At 44.0% G+C, this 24093-nt stretch overlaps 1 protein-coding gene across 4 annotated transcripts; it reads right to left on the bottom strand.

Annotated features, from left to right (window-relative positions):
• Nucleotides 1-233: 233 nt before the first annotated feature.
• Nucleotides 234-24093, bottom strand: LOC122697592 (TBC1 domain family member 7). 4 transcript variants are annotated; one of them, XM_043908520.1, is made up of 8 exons: nt 23579-24093; nt 21898-22055; nt 20566-20646; nt 16103-16290; nt 12285-12422; nt 4951-5096; nt 3257-3386; nt 234-2239 (listed from the first exon to the last, which is right to left on the bottom strand). In XM_043908520.1, the coding sequence occupies exons 2-8, from the start codon at nt 22007-22009 to the stop codon at nt 2153-2155; spliced, it is 882 nt and encodes a 293-aa protein (XP_043764455.1). In that variant the 5' UTR covers nt 22010-22055; nt 23579-24093; the 3' UTR covers nt 234-2152. The 4 variants fall into 4 exon arrangements, with proteins under 4 accessions (XP_043764455.1, XP_043764454.1, XP_043764457.1 ...); XM_043908519.1 differs by having other exon boundaries at nt 23604-24093; XM_043908522.1 differs by lacking the exon at nt 23579-24093 and adding an exon at nt 23081-23561.

Below are 24093 nucleotides of genomic sequence, written 5' to 3'. Positions count from 1 at the left end.
TTCCACTCGTTGAGACCCTGACCAGAATTTTCAGAGGAGCCCTGGCCCCTGGAGCCCCCTCCTCCCCAGGAGCCCCAGGCACCCCCCCGCCTTCCCCGCCACGCCCCTGCTCTGTGGGGCCTGCGCCCCCTTCTCCCAGCGCTGTGGTGGGAGGCAGGAGCACTTACCTCGACCACCCTCCTGTGGGGAGACCGCTCCTCCTCCTTTCTGGAGCTGGGACTCACTAACATCACTTGACTTTATTTATAACTTTTATTCTACCAAAAAGTTGTACAAACTTATATGGTTCGTAATGGTACATGGCTCATGAATGAGGCGGAAGTTAAACGTCTATGACTTTTCCGTGGATTTCACTCAAGCCCCACGTTCACTCACTGGACAGCAGACGACAGCGGCGGGAACTCCTCCTCACGCACTTTTGCTCACATCCCCTACTGGAGTCAAAGTTCTTCAGGGGCGGAGGTGATCGCTGGATAAATGTAAAGTGTTAGCTGTAAACAGAGTTTGCTTTAAGAAGTTTTCTTATGAGCGTTTTTACAAAATTAAATACTCTTGAGACTCACAGACTTAAAAAACGAACTTATGGTTGCCAGGGGAGTAAGGATGGAGAAGGGATCGGTATGGCACTTGGGATGGACATGTACACACCGCTATATGTGAAATGGATGAGCAACAAGGACCTAGTGTAGAACACAGGGAACTCTGCTCAGCGTTACAGGCAGCCTGGAGGAGAGGGGTTGCGGGGAGTGGATACACATACATGTATGCCTGAGTCCCTCTGCTGCTCACCTGAAATGATCACAACATGATGTGAACTGGCTAAACCCCAACACAAGATAAAAAGTTCAAGAGAAAAAAAACTTAAATACTCTTGGATATGTTACTGTCACAAGCACCACCCGGTTTCAACAACCCTGTGGTGTGCTCTGGACACGTCAGGCAGGGACCCAACTCTCAGAGTGACGGCTCCATAGTTTCATCATCTCCTCCTTGTGGGAGTGGAGAACCCAACTCACCACTCGGGCTCCTGCAGGTCTGGCAGCTGAATGAGTCAGTCTCAGACAAAGGGCCCCAACTCACTGGCCCGGCTCAAAGCCTGCAACTGTCCAACCAACAAGTTACCATCCGGGGACACCATGGCTGCGGGGGAGGCGTTAAGCTATTAACCTGAACCTGCCCTTTCCACCATGCTTGTGGGGGTGGCAGAGTCCTCTCTGACGCCCACCCAGCTATGTACCTGAACCTGCCCTTTCCGCCGTGCCTACTGGGGAGGCAGAGTCCTTTCTGATGCCCACCCTGCATCTAATGACCCATCAGGAAAAAGCGTGGTTCCAGCAAAGCATCAACAAGTCCTCTCTCAGCAGGTAAATTTAGACACGCTTATATTCAGTAACATTTCATTCCAACTGGCACAAAGAGGGGAAAAAAAACATAAGAAAGCCTTTATTTATAAACCAATCTAGCAAAAGTATCAGAAAGCAGATTTAGATTTCAAAAGATTTAGGAAGTTAGCCTAGATTTCAACAGGTACTACCATCAACAGCAAAAGTTGTCAACAAACGGAAGTTGTTCTTCGTTCCAGAAATGGACCTTAGAAAGTAACTAGCTTGGTGCTAATTAAAGCATGGCAGGGCAGGGCTGGTTACACACAGCTCCCTGAAGCACCCACCCACCCTGACTCAACTGCTTTACGAGCTGGGAGCTATTTCCAACAACCCTTTTAAAGTACTATTCAGAACAAGAAGGTCCTATTGCATAGCACTATCTTCAATATCGTATGATAAACCATAAAGGAAAAGATTATGAAACCATAAAATAAAAGATTACGAGAAAGAATATATATGTATATACAACCGAATCGCTTTGCTATACAGCAGAAATTAACACAACACTGTAAATCGACTACACTTCCATAAACGTTTTTCTAAATGCTATTCAGAGTATACCCTGTATTTCTGTGTAACCAGAAGATGCTGTTCCACAACACAGTGACTTCACGGTGACATTATCTTAAGCAATTTTACTGGAAAAACAATTACACTTCGAACACCAAAGCAAGAACCCCATCATCAGTTGAGTAGGTCACGTCCCAAGGGGAAAGAAAAAAATGTGCCGAGCAGGCCTGGCAGACTGCCCGCAGCGTCAGGAACGTTCAGGCGGAGTGCACCGGGGTCCCGCAGTGCTTGTGCCACAGGTCGATGGCCTTGCTCACGATCGCGTCCGAGCTGTCCTGGGGGATCTGTGAACAAGCAGACCAGGCTCTGAAAGGCACGATTCCGACTTCAGCCTCTCCCTCATTCACTGGGGCATAAAATTCGTGTCCACTGGAGTCCTGGCTGCTTTTCAGAAAGTAACCGCGTGGGCGGCTGCTGCCAGACGTGTGTCACGTGCCACCCAAGGCCACAGTGCGGAGTGTGGTGTCACCCCACCTGGGCTCGAATCCTGCACTGCCCACTCCCTGCGGAGCCCTGGGCAGGCTACCTAAGCTCCCTGGGTCCAGATCCCCAGCTCTGAAATGGGGCGAATGATAGTCCCAGTTCCCAGGGCTCTTTACAGGGTTACAGGAGGTAATTCACAAAAAAGTATTTAGCAGGGGCCCTGGCAGTGTGCGCCACTATTTATTACAACGGAGAGGGCTCTTTGATCCAGCACACATTCACTGAGCCCTTCTACCGGGCCACTATTCAACTGTTCACACTGACAGATTAAAATAGATCTGGGGTCCAGTGAAATTCAGTCAAGCCTAAGTCTATTTTGACCTCTTCTTGCCTGGTTAAGGGTATTCTTAAGATACAAAGATAGGGAAAAACAGATTCATTCAGACCTTTTTCAACATGCTCAAGTTTACACTTCAGCACATTAACAAATTCAACTGGGACTCCACCAGACATAGGAACAGAAATGAAAGGGCTTTATTAGCAAAATCCCCGAGAACATTCCTTTTCCACTAACAGGGATTGCTCACCCTAAAGCGACAGATCTCACCTCCTCCTTTCCTTATGGCCTCTGAGTGGTCACTCTGGTCCCAGGTACACACACTCATGGAGACAGACCTGCTGCTCAGACCAGTGACCCCCAAAGGATGTGGATTATAATACACAGACCAAGGTGAAACTTATACCGGGAAAAATCATTTCTTATAAGGTAGAAATATACTGTACTGTCTCTGAAATAATTTAATGCCATAGAAAAATCTGGCTTGGTAAACTGAATTCCTTCCTAGATTCAAAGTTCAAGTGAAACAACGCACACTTACGTTTTCCAGAAACTTCGTTATCTTCTCTGCACTGTTCAGCGCCATTACTTTTATTTTAAAGGTTAAGAGAATTTCCACAGCTACAAAAACTAGTATCTTACAGGATCCACTTACAACTTTATCCCAAATCCTATGAAAGAAAGATGTAACCAAATTACAAGTCTGAAGTTGATGTTTATACCTAAACATCTCAAGTTTCAAAAATTAAATCAAATTACATTTTCTTTCTTTTTTTTTTTTTTTTAAAACAATGGACCTCCAGGGAAGCCCCCATAGCATCTTTTTAATTTTATTCAGTTTGGCTACAGTGGGTCTTTGTTGCTTTGTACTGGCTTTCTTTAGTTGTGGAGATCAGGGGTTACTCTTTATTGTAGGGAGTGGCCTTCTCATTGTGGTAGCTTCTCGTTGTGGAGCACAGGCTCTAGGTGCGTGTGCTTCAGTAGCTGCAACACATGGGCTCAGCAGTTGTGGCTCGTAGGCTTAGATCCACAGCATGTGGAAACTTCCCGGACCAGGAATCAAACCTGTGTCCCTTGCACTGGCAGGCAGATTCTTATCCACTGTGCCACCAGGGAAGTTCCTACATTTTCTTTTATGTACCATCATCCCTCAGTATCCCCGGGGAAGTGGATCATGGGCTCACTTGCTGTGGATACCACGATCCATGGAGGCTCAAGTCCCTTATATAAAGTGAGGTGGTGCAGTCGGCCCCCTGTATCCACAGATTCCACAACCAGGGATTCGACCAGCCACAAGTGTAAACACAGCCCAGGATCTGGGATCGGCTGACTCCATAGATGTGTAACTGTGGAGACAGACAGCTGACTGCATGAGCTTCAGAGAAGAGCTATGAGGACATCATCCTCCAGGAAGACGTCCTCCAATTAATATCTCAAAATTGATATTTTAGGGCAGGAAGGTCCTAAAAACGAAAGCTTCAAGTTTACTAACATTCTGTAATGCTAAAATAACCAATACATACTAAGGAACAAGGACAAAAGGGGGAATGAAATACGAAATTCAATTTCATTTTCCAGTAAATTCCTTAATTAAGGAGCTAGTTATTAAATATATTTTAAATTAAATATACTCTAAAATCATTATTCTGATAACTCCAATAGCTCTTACAGTCAGTATCATCCTCAACATGCTTACTAAGCATTGTCCTGTAATACTCTCTGTGTATTGCCTTTTTCCTCAAGTGTTAAGTCCTAGAGGGAGCAGGACGGGACTCCAAAATACCCGTCACACATCTGAAATTGATGGAAGAGCCGAGTGCGAGTCTCCAGTCATCTTCAGCCAGTTTAATGATGTCATAAGAGGTCTAAGAAATAAACATTTTTCTCCAGGATCCACTCCATTTCTGGAAAAGTCCACATCCATATATACCCCTGGAGTCTACTTTAGATGTGAATATTCAACAGCATCGAACACATTGAGGGCCTTCAATTTCTCTAGCTGTATATCCTAACATTTTTAATACTTATTTTAATACTCAATAGTTCTAATTGTATATATAATAAGCAGAATCACCAGTTGCTGTGTCAGCTGCTGGAGAAGTTAGTATCAAATGACTGCATGGTTCTAAAACAAATTTATATTCTGAGATGATCATGTTAAAAAAGACAAAACAACAACAAAAACGGGATTTTTCTGACTCTGAGCCTTCAGTCATATTTGAAAGAAACACTTGCCTCTGTAAGCTGGACTCGGGCAAGCACCCGGCGAAGCACTTCTTGAACCACAGCTCGTAGGGAAGTGTGGACACTGCGCAGCAGGCCTTCAGGTGACTCAGCAGTCGGCCATCTTCCAGATTCAAGTATTGTTCAAAAGCCTTTGGCTAATGATTGAAAGGGAAGAGGTTACTCACTTCCTATAACTTAACGTTACCATATTTTACAGGCTGTGATGAAAAAGTGTACGTGCTGAAAGCAAGAAGCGCTAGGAAACTAAGCTTCAGACCCATTCAAGCCACTGGTGATGCTGCAGTCTCCCAGGTCAGCACTAACCAGAGTAGCCAACTATCCAGGACAGGGCGGTTTTTCTGGGGCAGTCTCCGGCTAAATGGAACAGTTAAGTCACGCTGGTTACTCCTAACTGCGGTAAGCAGATTCAACAACCAAGACAAAAGTCCAGAGCAAAATTCAGTTGATCTGGGGAGCCAAGAAAGGTCCATGTGCTGGCTACTCCAGGGCAGGAGATTATAGGTTCACAGAGAGGAGAAGGCTAAGACCAAAGACACAGGGCGGGACTAAGGTGCAGAGAGGGAACTAGGGACAGAGGAGATGAACACGGCCCAGCAGTCCCCGGTCACACCCGCGCTGACCCCATGGAGCACACTGCACTTGGCAGGGAGGGTCAGACAACAGGCGCGTCCGGAGGAGGAGCGCTGGCCCCACCAAGACGTGCATGAGAACTCCAGGGAGACAGGAAGAACACAGCGGAACAAAGCTCCGGGGACATTACTTTGCCCACAAAGGTCCGTCTGGTCAAGGCTATGGTTTTTCCAGTGGTCAGGTATGGATATGAGAGTTGGACTATAAAGAAAGCTGAGCACCGAAAAACTGATGCTTTTGAACTGTGGTGTTGTAGAAGACTCAAGAGTCCCTTGGACTACAAGGAGATCCAACCAGTCCATCCTAGAGGAAATCAGTCCTGAATATTCATTAGAAAGACTGATGCTGAAGCCGAAACTCCAATACTTTGGCCACCTGATGTGAAGAACTGACTCACTAGAAAAGACCCTGATGCTGGGAAAGATTGAAGGCAGGAGGAGAAGGGAACGAGAGAAGATGAGATGGTTGGATGGCATCACCGACTCAATGGACATGGGTTTGGGTGAACTTCGGGGAGTTGGTGATGGACAGGGAGGCCTGGCATGCTGCGATTCATGGGGTCGCAAAGAGTCGGACAAGACTGAGCAACTCAACTGAAACTAAAGGATACACACACAAAGCTATTCACCTGTAACACTGTGTAACAGCAAAAGACTGGAGACAGCCTAAATAGCCAACACTAAAGGAAGGGCTGAATAAACTAGGATGGAGTGGTATGCAGCCATGAACAGGAATAAGGAATGTCTCTATATACTGCTCATGGCATAAGAAACCCCAGCATATATCAGGTTAAAAAAAAAAAGGCAGGGTGAAGAAAATGTGTATCAGATGCTAGTGCTAAATCTAACAGGGTGAGTATAAATACATATCCATGTGTGCTTTTTTCTTTTAGTGGAAGATGACATTTATACTGACTGAAATTTTGAGGACATAGCAAATGGTAGATGTGATAATTTTATTTTTGTGTGTATGCTAAGTTGCTTCAGTTGTGTCTGACTCCTCGTGTCCCCATGGACTGTAGCCCAGCAGGCTCCTCTGTCCATGGGATTCTCCAGGCAAGAACACTGGAGTGGGTTGCCATGCCCTCCCCCTCCAGGGGATCTTCCCAACCCAGGGACTGAACTCATGTTTCTCACGTATTGGCAGGCGGGTTCTTTATCACTAGCGCCACCTGTGAAGCAGCTGATTTTATACTTTACTGTAAAACTTTTAGGTTATTTCCAATATTTCCATGACCTTCAATTCTTACTTTAAGAAAATAAAGTGGCGTTCCCCGGTTGCTCAGTGGTAAAGAATTCACTTGCTAAAGCGGGGGACATGGTTCAATCCCTGGTCTGGGAAGATTCCACATGCCGCTGGGCAACTAAGCCCGTGCATCATGACGATGGAACCAGCTTGCTGCAACTACTGAAGCCCATGCACCCTAGAGCCCATGCTCTGCAACGAGAGAAGCCGCCACAATGAGAAGCCTGCACGCCACAGCAAAGAGCAGCCCCCGCTTACTGCAGCTAGTGAAAGCCTGCGTGCAGTAACAAGACCCAGCGCAGCCATAAATGAATAAATCTTTAAAAAAAAAAAAAAGAAAAGAAAAGAAAAGAAAGCACACCTCAACAAAAGGCAAAATCTGACAAAAGAGATTTAACCGACCTGAGAAGAATTTATACTAAACTTAGAAAGAGGCTGCTAATAGTGTTGATTGAGAGGGGAAAAAAAAAACCCTCTCTTTAGGACAGGTTTTAAAAATCGTGTCAATGGCGAGGAACAAAACTCCCTTTAATGACTGAACACAGTTAGGACTGAGATGGCTTAAAGACAGTCTGATCTGAAGAGAGATTAGCAGAGGCCTCCCACGTCACACCACTGAAGCTGGCCTCCACTTTCCCTGGTAATCAGGGGTCTCATCAAAAAGAACTTCCTGAAGCTTGACGGAGAGGAAAGCTCTCCTCTCTTATAAATCAGAACACCACAACATAAAGGCATCATCGCCAGAAATATTCTTTTGATGTCAAGTCTATCACTGTGCATCACATGCACCTTTCCCTAGGATTATGAAACAACCTATGCTTTGCGATAACAAACTTGGTAAAAACCATGAAAATTTGAAAAGATGAGACAAGATTATAGAAACTCTGACAAAAAACTGGCAGAAGAGATCTAGTATACAACAACAAAAAAAATTTTTTAAGCTAGATTTAACAAGGTTTAACTAAAGAATTTTTTTAAAAACCTGACTTGAAGCATTTAAGTTGCGACTTCCATGATGGTCTAGCAGCTAAGACTCTGTACTTTCAATGCAGGGGGCCAGGGTTCAATCCCTGGTCAGGGAACTAGAATCACACATGCCACAACCAACACCTGGCACAAATAATTTTTTTAAAAAGAAATGAAAGAAAATTTATGTATAGAAACAATGCAATAACATTAACAAACCAAGGAGGAAAAGCGTATCACCACCTAAATAAGGACAGAAAAAAAAAAAAATGGTATGAAAATATCTCCTAAAAAGCTCTGAAATAACCCATAACCCCGCAACTAAAGACCCTGCACATCCAAATAAATACATTTTTAAAAATATCAGAAGTTTTTTTAAGTCACTTGACGGCTACATGAAACAGCAACACAAAGGAAATGTACCTTTTTTTATATTAATATGTTCTGAACTTTTAAAAAGAACTTTTGCAACTATAAAAAAAACTATATCCTAGACACAATAATATACCTGTGAAAAATCCTTTTTTGCTGATGATGAAATGAAGGTTTATGTGACATAAGGACACTGAGTATCTTGCTGGTTCTAAAACTCTTCTCTTCACACATTATTGACTGGAGATATTATCAATACCTCTTTTCTTACACAAATGTTAGTGACCTATGACATGTCAATACTTTTTTAGAGAGTGATACAGAACTGTGGTGTTGGGGGAAGACTCTTGAGAGTCCCGTGGACTGCAAGGAGATCAAACCAGTCAATCCTAAAGGAAATTGATCCTGAATATTCATTGGAAGGTCCAATACTTTGGCAATCTGATGTGAAGAGTCAACTCATTGGAAAAGACTCTGATGCTGGGAAAGATTGAAGGCAGGAGGAGAAGGGGACGACAGGGGATGAGATGGTTGGATGGCATCACCGACTCGATGGACATGGGTTTGAGTAAACTCCGGGAGATGGTGAAGGACAGGGAAGCCTGGAGTGCTGCAGTTCATGGGATCAAAAACAGTCAGACACGACTGAGCAACTGAACTGAGTAACATCACTGTGCAAAGCTGTCAGAGCTTACCCAGAGCAGGGCGGGGAAGAGGGCAGTGGGGCGCCTGCTGGCTGCAGCCGCGTTACAGCTCACCACAAGAGGAACGGAGTCATGTCTGCAGCTCATACCAGTCACGAAGATTCAGTCCCCCACCAACTAAGGGGCTAAAATTTAAAATGTTCAAAGATTTTTAAAAGCTAGAAGCTTTCTAAAAAAAATCCTTGGAGTTGGAAAGGCCATTCTAAATGAGATACAAAAAAAAAAAAATACTGATAAAACCAATAGTATCAAACCTTCATATCTTTATACAACAGGAAGAAATATTTTCAGAGAAAATATCTAACTTACATAAATATCCAGCATATAGCAATAATCCTTACCCAAAAAGGAAAGATGCAAACGAAACAGAAAGGTAGACAAATATGACCAATAAACACACTCCCAAAGCTGCTTGCTGCTGCTACTGCTGCTAAGTCGCTTCAGTCGTGTCCGACTCTGTGCGACCCCATAGATGGCAGCCCACCAGGCTCCCCCGTCCCTGGGATTCTCCAGGCAAGAACACTGGAGTGGGTTGCCATTTCCTTCTCCAATGCATGAAAGTGAAAAGGGAAAGTTAAGTCGCTCAGTCGTGTCCGACTCATAGCGACCCCATGGACTGCAGCCCACCAGGCTCCTCCGTCCAAAATTAAGGCAATGGAAGTTAAAACTGGCTGCCATTTCACTATCAGATCGGCAAAATTTTTTAAGAGATAGATACTATCAAGTATTGGCAATGGGGTGGAAAACAGGAAATCTCAAACTGGTGGGGCAAGCAAAATTGGTACAACTTCTGGGTGAGTAACCTGGTAGCTAACACATTTAAATATGTCTGTTGCATTAGAGCATTTAACGCATAGGTAACCCACCCACCCACACAGGAACACGTCACGTACACAGAGAGGGTGGTCATCATGGAGCCACTACACTCAGTTAGGGCAAATTCTTTTTTTTTTTTTTAGGGCAAATTCTTAACAAGAAGGACTACGAGAATTTGTTCAGTTCAGTTGCTCAGTTGTGTCCGACTCTTTGCCACCCCGTGAGAATTTTGTAAGTGGTTCTGCATGAGTGACTCTCAATCCTAGCCTTATTTCAGAATCACTGAGTTTTAAAAAAAAAAATTAGAATTCTGAGTCCCCACCCCCGGAGATCCTGATTTCGTTGCTCTGGTCATTGTTAAAGAGCTATCAGGTGGTAGTAACAGGAAGTCGGGGTTGAAAACTAACCATGTGTAGTGACGTGGAAAAACTTCAATACATGAAGTTTTAAAAAGAATCATAGGGCCGTATGAACAGTATAATAGTTATATTTTTAAAGATTATATATATAAAAATATGTATAAGACATATTCACACACACACACACACACAAGTGTCCATGGGTATGCACTCACACCCCCATCCACTCTAATGCACATGAAATGATTTAGACAAGGAACTTCTCTGATGGTTCAGTGGCTAAGAATCCACCCGCCAACACAGGGAACACAGGTTCAATCCCTGGTCCTGGAAGAGTCCACATGCCACACAGCAGCCAAGCCCATGACAAAACCGCTGAGCCAGCGCTCTGGGGCCCAAGTGCCACGACCACGGAAGCCCATGCTCCACAGCAACAGAAGCCGCCACGATGAGACATCCCAGCACCGCATCTAGACAGGAGCCTCTGCTCGCCAAAACTAGAGAAAGCTCAGCAACGAAGACCTAGCACAGCCCAAAGATATATTTAAAAAAATAGTCCAGACGGACACACACCAAGCTGGTGACAATGCTCACATCTTAGAAAGTGGGGGACGGGGAAGCGTGGGCAGGTCGACAACAACGTGGATTCATCTGGATTGCTGAATACTCCCAGAATGTATCTGCTACTTGTGTTATTAAAAATAATGAACTTTTTAAACAATCCATCAATATGCGATTGCGTTCACTCCAATATTAACAAAGACTGATGAAACCATGGTACAAGTTTGGACCTCCTCACTGAATTAAGCAGCTAACATTCCATTCACATATGCTCCAATGCCATGCTTTAGTAAGCAAAGTTAAGTTTTAAAATTCTAAGAATCAAACTTTACCTAAGGGCAACACATAAAAAGCACTCCTGTTAGGGCTCGGGGAGGCTGAGAGCTGAGGAGTCTGGCCCGCCACAGGGGTAGAGTGGGGCTCCCCAGGGCTCAGCCAACCTGCACCACACACCTGACCCCGCACCCTATATTGTGGTTACTGCTTTCAGCAGAATTTCCAAATGAGACAGTTCAATGACTCAAGGAAAAGAAGACTCGTTTTTATAACATGAGAGAAATGGGAGGGGGGGGGGGAGCTGAGGAGAGAGAATGGCAAAGGACCCGATACGACGATGACCCAAGTGCTGGTTCTCCCGATTCCCAGCGTGGCAGACCACCGGCTACCCAGCTTGTGTCCACTCCCCACTCCTTCCTCAGGAACAGAGTCCATGTTCCAATGTGAGATCACAGCGTGCCCGGCTCAAAACCAACCAACCACATTCCCCAGGCTCCACTGCGAACCGGGGCCACCTGGGGCCACCCTCCTCACTAACAGTCACGCAGAACGGAAGCCTGTAAAGGACAGGCTGGTCCAGCTTGGCACTTCTCCTGCCCTCCCTTCCCTTCCCGCCCAGAGCACGGATGTCAGGGCGCTCTCTCCAGCACCATCACGTGATCACGAGAGGACAGTCGCCCCTAGGAGTGTTGGAGCAGGACAGGGGCCTGGGTCCCTGCCCATACCGTGGGGGTGGCCCCAGCCCTGGGCTGCCTTGCCCCTGGACTTCTGCTCACATGAGAGAAGACAGTAAAGCTTCTATGACTTGGGCTTCCCATTACATACAGCCAAACTGAAACCTTAGTACTCGGCGATAGTTCTAGATCAGATAAAGAATACCATAGAGCAGGGGTGGGCAAGCTACAGCGTGCAGTGGCCATATCCACCCATGATCATGCATTTATGTATTACTATTTTGTGTGACAACAGTGTGTGTGTGTGTATACGCTCGGTTGCTCAGTCGTGTCTGATTCTGTGACCCCAGGGGACTGTAACCCACCAGGCTCCTCTGTCCATGGGATTTTCCAGGGAAAACTACTGAGGTGGGTTGACCACTTCCTTCTCCAGGGGATCTTGCCAAGCCAGAGATGGAACCCGAGTCTCTTGCATCTCCTGCACCGGCAGGTGGATTCTTTATCACTGTGTGCCCAGAAAGCTGTGTGACTGCAGTAGACGCAGAGAGGCCACCTGGCCCAACAAGCTGCAGGCACTCACCACCTGGCCTCTTCCTGCTGACCCCCACCAGAGGGTCCGCTCCTAACTGTAGCACCACCAGGAGGTAAAGGCATTTCCTGAGGACTCCCACCACCACTGCTCATCCCCAGCCCACAACAGCCATAATGTCACCCCTCACCAGCTGGGGCAGAGTGTCCCGGTACTTGCTACTCAGCTGGTTCACGAAGCATCGCGTGATCCAGTAACAGTCGACGCTATCTTCCACCATCTCTTCCATGGCCTTCGCAATGGCAAGAAACACTTCATCTTCTGGTTCCTGAAACATTAATAATAACTCTCAAGGAGGAGGCAGAAGAGAAAAACACAGGATTCTTTAATAAAAATGAAGCCTTACTCTCTAAATTCTGAAGGAGCCAAAATAAGTCAAAGTAGGACCAAAAGCACCCAGTCCATCACTAAAAAGACAACAGAGGGAGATGAAGAGAGTAACCAGGGAATCTGAGGCAGTGTTGCTTCTGAACACTCAGGCTTCAGGCTGAACATTCACGGATTTCCCAGCTTCTAACATTAAACCCAAAGAGTCAACATAAACCTGAAGCAAAGGACCAACTCTCCACCCAAAAGTATTCTCAGTGCTGAAGAAGAATTCCTTTCAAACAGATGTGATAAAACAGCACAAATAATAATTAGAGACAATTATTATCAATATGGTAATTTGCAAAAATAACCCCAAAAGGACTAATAAGCATTTTCTTTGTTTCAAAGCATTCATACAGATCTTTAAATTTTTGTTCTAAACTGCCCTAGAATCAGAATTTTAGGAATCAGAAGAATGGCATTTCTCAAACCTTGTGTCAACACTCAGAACATGAAAGTAAACCTTCAAGTAAATTTCAAAAGAAGTCCCATAAAAACTGGAATCCACTTGAAAAATCTGTTTTCAATCACTGCATCTTATACCAAAAGCTTTACGTTTTCATCTAGGATTTAAGAGCTAAAGGATTTTAACATTGAAAAAGTTTCTTTCTACTCCTCTAAGAAGTCCCAAGTTAAATCAAAATTCCTATTTTAATAGAAGAATTGCATTTTAGGCCTCCTTTCCACTTGTTAACTTTCCACAACATGTCAAGAGCAGCAGAAAAGGCTCCTTTCATGGACTCCTGCCTGGCCCCGGGCTCTATGCCGGGTGCTCCCGAATCCAGCAGCTCAATGCTGCTCCCAGCTACTCTGAGATGCACCTGAGAGGACCAGAGCCCTTCAGCCGAAGTCAGCTTCTACGTTCCCAGCCACGGGTATAGCAGAGCTACACAGTCTTACTGAAAGATAAGAAAAACACAGCTGACTGGGGCTTGGAGGCCAAGGAGACACAAGCCCAAAATGAACACTTGGGACAGCGCGTCTGCCCCAGGCCACGGTAGAGGTGTCTGGACCTCACGGCTGGACAAACTGGAAACACTTAGACCTCAAGCTAATAGGTAATCTAACCTAACTTCATACATAGTTCAGGAACTTGTGCAGTACCATCAATGAACTGCATTTTGCCAATGAGAAATTAAAGAAGTTCAAGGGTTCCAACTTTTTCCTGGGATGTTTCTCTCTTGATAAACTTTATAAAAGTGAACAACCTAAGATCTGTCCATGGGACCCACAGCAACCTCAAAAAGTTAAAGAAAAAGGGACTTCCCCGGTGGTCCAGTGGCTAAGACTCCTTGCTTCCGATGCAAGGGGCCCAGATTCGATCCTACGTGCCACAACCAAGTCTCAGCAGAGCCAAATAAATAAAAATAAATGTTTTAAAAAGAGAGAAAGAACAAGTCAAAGCTTCACACTGCTGTTAGCAGGTTGCAATCTACAACCACCATCAAAAAAATATAGAATAGCACAGTTTGCAGACAAATCTCTATTCAGAACAATTCACTCTGTTTTAGCCAAAAGTTAAAATGCCTATGTGAACTGCAGCCAAAACCCAAGAGCTGTAGTCATCACTTTGCCTGCCCTCCTCCACTTCCCCCTTCTCTTCCCTTTATAAACAATAAGCAATCCTAGTAACTACAGCGAGCAGTCTGTCAAAGATCAAGCCTACAAGGGAGTCTGGAGCCTGTGAAGCTGAGGCCAAGAGGCAGTCAATGACCACAAGGCCTCTGGGGCCAAAGATGTGGCTATGTTGGTTACAGACAGAGGAATGAGCAAAGAAATAAATACAAATAAGAGGTTTCCATTAGCTTCATTGTAACTGACAAAGAAGGAAGCTGCAAGTACACAAAGGGTGAGAGCGAGAATGAACTTGTGACTCCTGGCAGGATTAGCATTAACTAGCATTAATTAGCACCAGCGGTTTTAACACAGTGATGAGCACATGTGAGCGTACCCTCCCCAGCGCTGCCTGCGGAGGGAGCCTACCTGCAGACACACACCAAGGACAACGAGCACATCTAGCCGCCTGTTCTCGGCTTCTAACGACAATTTTCAAAAATTAAAATAAAAAGATAAAAGGTCGATTCCAGGCTTGGGGTCGGAAAAGTACAAGATGAACCTGGAGTATCTTTTTGTTCCAGAAAGTAAGGAAGTGCTCAAAACGATGGGAACTAGTCCAGACGACACAAAAGTCAGCCTAAAGGGGCTCCCAGTAGCCAAATCTGGGACAACTTTAACATCAAAATAGTGGCAGTAATGACGTATAGGCCACTGAATCAAAGAGACATCTATAAATTCATACTGATAAAAGAGAAGGGAAAATTATTCCTTATCAAAAAGCCATTTAATAAATGCAGAAGGAATGAAGGAGTCAGAAGGTCACCATTTGGCAATCAGCAGACTGAAAACTATTTAAGGACTGATATTTACACAGCCTCCAAGTACCTCTGCAACAAGTTACTAATTAATTACAAAGAGAAAAAAGCAACCATGCAGGAGAAACCTGCCAGAAATCACCGTAACCAAGTGATCAAAGCAGCAAAAGCAGTAAGTATCACAACTTCTGTGGTTTTCCTTACAAAAATTCACAACTAGACTTCAATCATGAGGAAATAAATGAGAAACCCAACTGAGAAACACTACTGGCCAGTACTCTTCAAAACTGTCAAGGTCGTGAAAGACAAAGACTGAGGGACTGATCCAGACTAAAGGCAGCTAAGAGTAAGTGCGATGCAAGATCCCAGATTGGATCTTGGACCAGAAAAAGGACACTGGTGTGACAGTTGGCAAAATTTCCGAAACAGCTATAGACTACTTCATCGCACTGTATGAATGTCAGCTTTCTGGTTTTGATAAATAACCAGAGTACAACTGAGACCTAACATTTGAGGATGCTAGGTGAAGGTAAATGGGAACACTACTCTTTATGTAAGTTTTCTCTACATCTAAAATGATCTCAAAATGAAGAGTTCAAACATAAAGGAAATTTTTTAAAAATCATCAACAAATGATAAAACTAATGGCTGAAAGTTTGATAAGTTCTGAACCAAAATTTTTATTGTTTATGATAAACAGCATCATTGGGACAACTGGTCAAGTGGAAATGGAGTGAAGATTAGATGTTAGTACTGTATAGATGTCAACTTCTCAGTGTTGATGACAGAACCATGGTCACTAAGGGAAGCGTTCTCATCTTTAGCAAGCATATACTGCAAGAATCTGAAATAATGGGATGCCATATTTACATCTTATTCTCAAATACTTTGGGGGAAAAAACAGGTATACACATACAGGAAAAATGACAAAGCAAATGTGGCAAAATGTTAATGACTAGGGAACTGTGATAAAGGTTAAATGGGAATTCTTGGTAGTAATCTTGCAACTTTCCTGTAACTTTGAAATCACTTCTTCAAAATAAAATCTTAAAAAATTAGGGAGACTGGGTCAGATTGTACAGGGCTATGCTTTTTTTCTACAAAGAAGAGCCACTGAAAGGTTCTAAGGCAAAACATGATGCGATCGAAGGCTGGCCAACAGAGCAGTCGAGAGTTGAGCCAAGGGTCAAACAAAAACACCACTGACCAGTGGAAATGAAGGACTTCGAGGCAGTTTCCCAGACTCCAGCCGGTGCATGTAGAGATAGACTTCAATCTGAGGGGTGGCATCACTGATAAAGCGGATGACTTCCAAGGCGTGAAGGACATCAGAGTACTGCTCCTTGCGATACATCATCACCTGGGCATGGGACTCATGGTGCGGAGGCAAGATGCCTATAGAGACCCAGGATCGGGGAGGGGGAATAAAGATAGTAAAATACTGAGGCACCAATCTGAACCCCTCCTCTATGAAAGAATCCTGTGAGATGCTGCCTACCACAATTAGAGTAGAACTCACAAGTATTTAGTTACTATACACATTGCTTTAGAAATTTACTCTATAAATTTTAAATATCAATACAATCACTATTTGGATGGCAACTGCATCACTGATATCAATGAGAAATGAAATGACACATCAATTCAGCTCAGTTGCTCAGTTGAGTCCGACTCTATGTGACCCCATGGACTGGAGTATGCCAGGCTTCTCTGTCCATCACCAACTCCCAGAGCTTACTCAAACTCATGTCCATCAAGTTGGTGAGGCCATCCAACCATCTCATCCTCTGTCATTCCCTTCTCCTCCTGCCTTCAAATCTTTCCCAGCAACAGGGTCTGTTCCAATCAGTCAGTTCTTTGCATCAGGTGGCCAAAGTACTGGAGTTTCAGCTTCAGCATCAGTCCTTCCAATGAACATTCAGGACTGATTTCCTCTAGGATGGACTGGTTGGATCTCTTGCAATCCAAGGGACTCTCAAGAGTCTTCTCCAACACCACAGTTCAAAAAGCACCAATTCTTCAGTGCTCAGCTTTCTTTATAGTCCAACTCTCACATCCATACATGACTACTGGAAAAACCACAGCTTTGATTACATGGACCTTTGTTGGCAAAGTAATGTCTCTGATTCTCAATATGCTGTCTAGGTTGGTCATAACTTTTCTTCCAAGGAGCAAGCGTCTTTTAATTTCATGGCTGCAATCACCATCTGCAGTGATTTTGGAGCCCCCAAAGATAAACTCTGTTTCCATCGTTTCCCCATCTACTTGCCATGAAGTGATGAGACCAGATGCCATGATCTTACTTTTCTGAATGTTGAGCTTTAAGCCAACTTTTTCACTCTCCTCTTTCACTTTCATCAAGAGGCTCTTTAGTTCTTCTTCACTTTCTGCCATAAGGGTGGTGTCATCTGCATATCTGAGGTTATTGAAATTTCTCCCGGTAATCTTGGTTCCAGCTTGTGCTTCTTCCAGCCCAGCGTTTCTCATGATATACTCTGCATATAAGTTAAATAAGCAGGGTGATAATATACAGCCTTGACGTACTCCTTTCCCGATTTGGAACCAGCCTGTTGTTCCATGTCCAGTTCTAACTGTTGCTTCCTGATCTGCATACAAATTTCTCAAGAGGCAGGTAAGGTGGTCTAGTATTCCCATCTCTTAAAGAATTTTCCACAGTTTGTTGTGATCCACACAGTCAAAGGCTTTGGCATAGTCAATAAAGCAGAAGGAGATGTTTTTCTGGAACTCTCTTGCTTTTTCGATGATCCAGCAGATGTTGGCAATTTGATCTCTGGTTCCTCTGCCTTTTCTAAATCCAGCTTGAACATCTGGAAGTTCATGGTTCACATACTGTTGAAGCCTGGCTTGGAGAATTTTGAGCATTACTTTACTCGCGTGTGAGATGAGTGCAACTGTGTGGTAATTTGAACATTCTTTGGCACTGCCTTTCTTTGGGATTGGAATGAAAACTGACCTTTTCCAGTCCTATGGCCACTGCCGAGTTTTCCAAATTTGATAACATATTAAGTGCAGCACTTTCACAGCATCATCTTTTAGGATTTGAAATAGCTCAACTGGAATTCCATCACCTCCATTAGCTTTGTTCATAGTGATGCTTCCTAGGGCCCACTTGACTTCACATTCCAGGATGTCTGGCTCTAGGTGAGTGATCACACCATCATGGTAATATGGGTCATGAAGATCTTTTTTGTATAGTTCTTGTGTGTATTCTGGCCACCTCTTATATCTTCTGCTTCTTTTAGGTTCATACCATTTCTGTCCTTTATTGTGTCCATCTTTGCATGAAACGACATCATAAAGTCTTTGAATAAATATGCCACATAAATTCAAGATAAATCATTACTGTCATTAGTATGATTTAATTCAAGGTTATGGTTGTCATCCTGGGGCCAACCCTTAGCTCCTAGAAGCCTATCTCCAGTTTCTGTGCATGTCCGATAATAGGCCCCCCTCCACCCACAGTTCATATGTTGAAGCTCTAACCCAATGGGATCGTATTTGGAGACAGGGCCTTTAGGATATGGTTAAGGTTAAAGGGGGTCACAAGGTGAGGCCCTAATCCAATAGGGCTGCTGCCCTTATAGGAAAATGAAGAACACAGGAATGAGCATGCTCTCTGTCAAAAAAGCAGAGACATTACATTGCCAACAAAGGTCCGTCCAGTCGAAGCTATGGTTTTTCCAGCAGTCATGTACAGATGTGAGAGTTTGACTATACAGAAAGCTGAGCACTGAAGAACTGATGCTTTTGAACTGTGGTGTTGGAGAAGACTCTTGAGAGTCCCTTGGACTGCAAGGAGATCAAACCAGTCCATCCTAAAGGAAATCAGTCCTGAATATTCATTGGAAGGACTGATGCTGAAGCTGAAGCTCCAATGCTTTGGTCACCTGATGCAAAGAGCTGACTCACTGGAAAAGAGCCTGATGCTGGCAAAGATTGAGGGCAGGAGAAGGGGATGACAGAGGATGAGATGGTTGAATGGCATCACCAACTCAATGGACATGAGTTTGAATAAACTCTGGGAGTTGGTGATGGACAGGGAGGCCTGGCGTGCTGTGGTCCATGGGGTCACGAAAAGTCAGACACGGCTGAGCTACTGAACTGAAGTGAACCTAATAGAGCAAGCCAGGATAAAAGAGGTGATGAGCAGCCCGACAGGCCTTAGTACTCAGTTGCAAAGTATTACTGTCCATCTCACACAAATCCACATGGATTACTGGTTAATAAGACACACAGTTTTCCAGTGGAAATAAACACTACAGGCACTACCACCTAAAAGGCACCCTTAGAAGGCATTTATTTCGCTGGACACTGGAAACACTAAGATTTAAAAAATGCTCTGGGGAAAATTGAGATCTTTTTTACAAATTCTCTGTATTTTAACTGCACGCTGACCTATTAGAAATGTAAGTGTACCAAGACTGCCAAGATACACACCAGAAAAGGCACTGTGTGGTGCCCTCCAGCATGGCAGGCATTCCCCCTCACTGCCTCCTCATTACATAATCAGACTTGGTTCTAAGGATTTTCCAAGTCCTGAAAATACGGTACACTGTGGAAAGAAAACAAGGTCTATAATCTAGCCTAACTTCAAAAGGCTTCTACAAACCTGAGCTCTGCCATTTACAGGCCACAAGGCCTCAGGAAAATTATTTAGCCTCAGTCTTTTCCCCCCACCCGTAAAACTGGGATATTGATACTTACCTCACAAGGGAATTCCAGGATTCTTTTTTTTGTTGTTGTTGAAGAAAGAAAAGGAGGGTGGTAATGGATGCATAGTTTTGCTGTTAACAGGCTCAGTGATAACAGGAAAAAAAGATCCTTGGCTCAGAAGGGATGCTGCCATTCACTTCAGGTACCTAATACACTTTTTCTCTCACAGAAACCCAGTAAGGTCCTTTTCCCTTCTCCCTCGGCTGTCCTCACTGGAAGTTATTTATTTGTGCTTCAAAAGAAGTAAACACTCAAAGCAGACACTTCCTTTTTTGACTCTGATACCACTCATTAGGAAGTTATACCTCTGTAGCTGGAGTCACAGAATAACAGATCAAGAGCTCAACCCTAGGAGTTAATTAACTCAATATTCTCATTTACAGATTTTAAAAAAAAAAAGAGGCCTAGTGGGGTCTTCAAGGTGACCCAGTTGACAGTAAAGCTCAGACCAGTTCTCCTTTCTCCCGACTCAATACTCTTCCCATAACTTGTTTCAGGGAAATAAGTCTGCCTCAATGTCCTTTCTAACACTCCTCAATCAGGTGTCCCCAACCTGCCGGCTGTGGACCCATACCTCCTATCAGATCAGTGGCAGCATCCAATTAGAAATAAAGTGCACAATAAAAGTAATGTACTTGAATCATCCAGAAGTCAGCCTCCCTACCCCACTCTGTGGAAAAAAACTGTCACCTGTGAAACCAGTCCCTGGCGCCAAAAAGGCTGGGAACTGCTGCCTGATGCTCTCAAGAGTGACACTCGGGGCTCTGTGCTGAAGTCACCTTCTTCCAGGGTTTCCAAAGTGAGTGGGGATTCAGGCTCTGAGGTTAGTGTCCAGTAAACGTCCTAAAATAATCCTTTTTCTGACTGATAAGATACCAATGACCCCATCAATTCGACATTTTTGAAGATAAAAGATCCAACTCTTGGGAATCATACCGAGGAGCACCTTCCAGACCAACGCACGGTACATGGATGGGAGAGGGAACCTCTGACTGAAAGTACAAAGTTTCTCGATATCTGGAGGAAGAAAAAAAAAAAATTAGATGCTTCTCATGCTGGTCACAATATGTAAAAACGCATTTTATCTTTTAAAACTGAAATTAGAGTAAGACGTCTCTTCGGAGGAAGGCTGCTGCACAGTCAGCAAATCCAGAAAAGGCGACACGAGACTGATTTCCAGCCCAGGTGTTCCAGCTATTCAAAAACAATCAGTGGTTTCACAGCGCAGGAGATGTATTTTGCATATTTATTACTACATTCACCATAACATCAGCAGTATTTACTATTTATAGAACTTGTTTCATTTATTCACACCGCAAGCTTGTTGGGTAATTATTTTTTTTAAAGATGCAGAAACTGAAGCTCAGAGCAGATTAAGTGACTGGACTGAGTTAACATTGCTGGCAAGGAGCACCGTCAGCCTGCAAACTCCCACATTCACCAATAAACCACATTCAACCATCTTGGACCTCAATTCCCCTAATTGTCAAGTGAGAATACTTAAAAAGCACAGACTGATTAGTGAGGATCAAAGATCAGGTGGGAAATGTTTTTAAAACTTTAAAAGCGCTCTATGCATTTAAACTACTATTTTTAACTATGGTTCAGTTTATGCTACTTTAACTAGACACATTAAAGACCTTACTATGATTGGCTTAGAAGAAATAAAATGTTAATCCATCATGCAGTCTCAGTATTTCCATAAAAGAAAATTAAGGCAAGAGTTGCTATACATTTACCCAGAAACTAGGATAACACTTCTAAAAATTAATATCTGGGTCTAGTAAGAGAAAAAAATATTACTAACTTAAGAGACCTTTAAAAAAGGTCTGGCTCTGCCTCAGTGAAGTATAAACTTGAAAAATCCTTAGCTTCTCCCAAAATATACCATTCTGCTATCATTCTATCACTAAAATATATATATACACACACATGTGTGTATATATATACAGCAGGTAATGTACCTTTGGAAATTTTTTTTTGTAACTTTTTAAGTCTTTACTGAATTTGGTACAATATTGCTTGTTTTTTTTTTTAAACATTTTGGTTTTTTGGCCACAAGGCACGTGGAATCCTAACCCCCCCAACCACGGATCAAACCCACACCCAGTGCATTGGAAGGCAAAATCTTAAGCACTGGACTACCACGCAAGCCACCGGGGAAGCCGACAAAGGGCGAGGGACTTAAGTCCTTGGACATCTATTGAGTTAAAACTTCAGAATATCTGTGATGGCTGAGAACCAATAGGTTTAACTTATAAAACTCACCTAGACGGTCATCTTTTAGGAGAATTTCTAATGATTTCTTCTCTTCAACTCCTCGAAACCCCACTTTTTCATAATATACTGAACGAAAGTTTCTCTGGGAGTCCTCAGTCATGTTTCATTCTTGGAGAGGCAGAATAGGGAGTGAAAAAAAAGTGAGCCTAGAAACAAAAAACAAGAATTAAGAAAACTTCCATGATTTTCTACAACTCTTCCATGAATCTGATACACATTGATAAATGGTCTGTCCTTGCATAGGACTCAATATTAAACCTTCCTGTTTACACAACCCTAATACTACCTCACCTATGCACCTTGGCCCAAAACCAAGATATAAAACAGAATCCCAAAAAAAAAAAAAAAACAGAATCCCCTGAGCTGCTCAAATAGATGGCACAAGGTTCATGCCTTAGCATTCCTACATAACTTAGGAGAGAACCTAGCACAATGGTATATTCTGCAGCCATTAAACATGCTCAAAGAAAAAAGTGAAATAGGAAGACAGACAAAATGTCACACAAAGTGTATTACCAAATACACATGATTGTTTTTGTTTTAAAAATAGTATGTATTTTAAAAAATTAAACTATTCTGAAATGTTAACAGTGGTTATCTTTAGGCAGCAGGATTCCAGATGATTTTAATTTTCTTTGGCTTAGCCGTGTTTTCTAATGTGGGTGTTTTGTAAAACAAGAAACTAAGTTATGAAAAGAGAAAAAAAAAAAAAAAAAAAACACGAAAAACCTAAGTTCCTCACTTATTTTTCCGTTAAACACAATTCTATCAAATCTAATTGTCAAAATTCAAAACCCACAACAGATTAAGCATTAAATTATAAACCAGAAGAGGGGCAGGAACGTAGCCTAATTGACAAGCGATTCCACAGAGTTGGAGATAAAATAACTTAAAATCTGACATTAGAACTCAAGAAGTCCTGGGGTCTCCAGGTTCTTCCACAATAACCTTCAGTAGATTGAAGTCATCAAGAAATGGTCAAATTAGGTTTATGTTTTAAGAACAGAGTGGATGTAACACAGTTTCCAAAATGTGTAGCACTGCACGACCCAAATGCTTAAAGCACTGGGGCAAAGAATATAACCCTAGGGTTTTAGAAATTTTGAGATGTGACCAGGGGAGCGTTGAATTGCTAGACAGCCAAGTTCTTCCTTATTGACAAGATACCCACCGAGCCGACTGGGGCACAGTAAAAAACAGAATTTGTTTAAAATTGGGCTTCCCATGAGGCGCTAGCGGTTATTTAAAAAAAAAAAACCTGCCTGCCAATGCTGATGTAAGAGATGCAGCTTCGATCCCTGGGTCGGGAAGCTCCCCTGCAGAAGGAAACAGCAACCCACTCCAGTGTTCTTGCCTGGAGAATCCCCTGGCAGGAGACAGGGTCGCACAAAATCGGACACGGCTGAAGCAACTTGGCGTGCACGCAAACTGTGGAAGTCTAAAGGGCTCTGAGCTTTAAGACCAAATGAATGTTTTTTAAGAGCAGAATTCCAAAGCATTAAAACACTACACGAGGTGGGATTTATTTAAAAGCAACATCCAAACAGCTGCAAGGCGATCCGGTGCCTGTCGGTTTAAGGACCCCCATCCTCCGACTGCAATGCAACAGCGAACGCATCCTCCGGGGAGAAATAATTTTTAAGTTTCCTTCCCGCCCAGGAGCGCCCACCTGACAGGAGATGAAAGACACACACCCTAGGCCAAGACTGCGGGTCCCACTCTCCCTAACACGCTTCACCTCTAGAAGTGGAAAACCACACCCCGGTTGAGACTTAAGAGGTCCGGGGAGGCCGCGGAACCCAAGCCCCGCACGCTGACTGGCCGGCAGGTAAGCGGGCGACCTGAGGGGAACAGCCCCGATCGGCCGGGCGGAGGGAGACGGCAGGCACTCCCGCGTCCGGGAGACAAAACCCCCAACCTGCGTCGCCGGGCGTCAAGTCACGTCACTTCGACGTCAGGGGGCGGTGCGGAGAGCGCGCGTGCGCCGAGAGCCCGCCGCCGCTCCGGACGTGACGTCACATGTCGTCAGCGGGAGGTGCCGAGAGCGCCGCCATCGCTCCAACGGCGCTTTGGGACGGTAGGCTGCGCCTCAGACGCGGGAAAGAGCAGGTGCAAGTACGACTAGTAGCTCAAGCCCCTCGCCCGCTACACCGTTCCCCGCACCCCCTGCTCCCCCGACTCATC

Source organism: Cervus elaphus, chromosome 7, assembly GCF_910594005.1.
Source record: "Cervus elaphus chromosome 7, mCerEla1.1, whole genome shotgun sequence".
NCBI lineage: Eukaryota > Metazoa > Chordata > Mammalia > Artiodactyla > Cervidae > Cervus > Cervus elaphus.
The sequence above is the reverse complement of the archived record's forward strand: the minus strand, read 5'-3'. Positions and strand labels throughout refer to the sequence as shown.

Excerpts from the sequence above, each read along its gene's own strand:
- LOC122697592 (XM_043908520.1), bottom strand. The coding sequence starts at position 22,009 with ATGACTGAGGACTCCCAGAGAAACTTTCGTTCAGTATATTATGAAAAA. Across the intron at positions 16,291-20,565 it reads GGTCTGGAAGGTGCTCCTCG|GCATCTTGCCTCCGCACCAT; the intron begins GTATGATTCCCA and ends GGGTCTCTATAG. Across the intron at positions 3,387-4,950 it reads CCCGAGTCCAGCTTACAGAG|GATTTGGGATAAAGTTGTAA; the intron begins GCAAGTGTTTCT and ends TTTCTTTCATAG.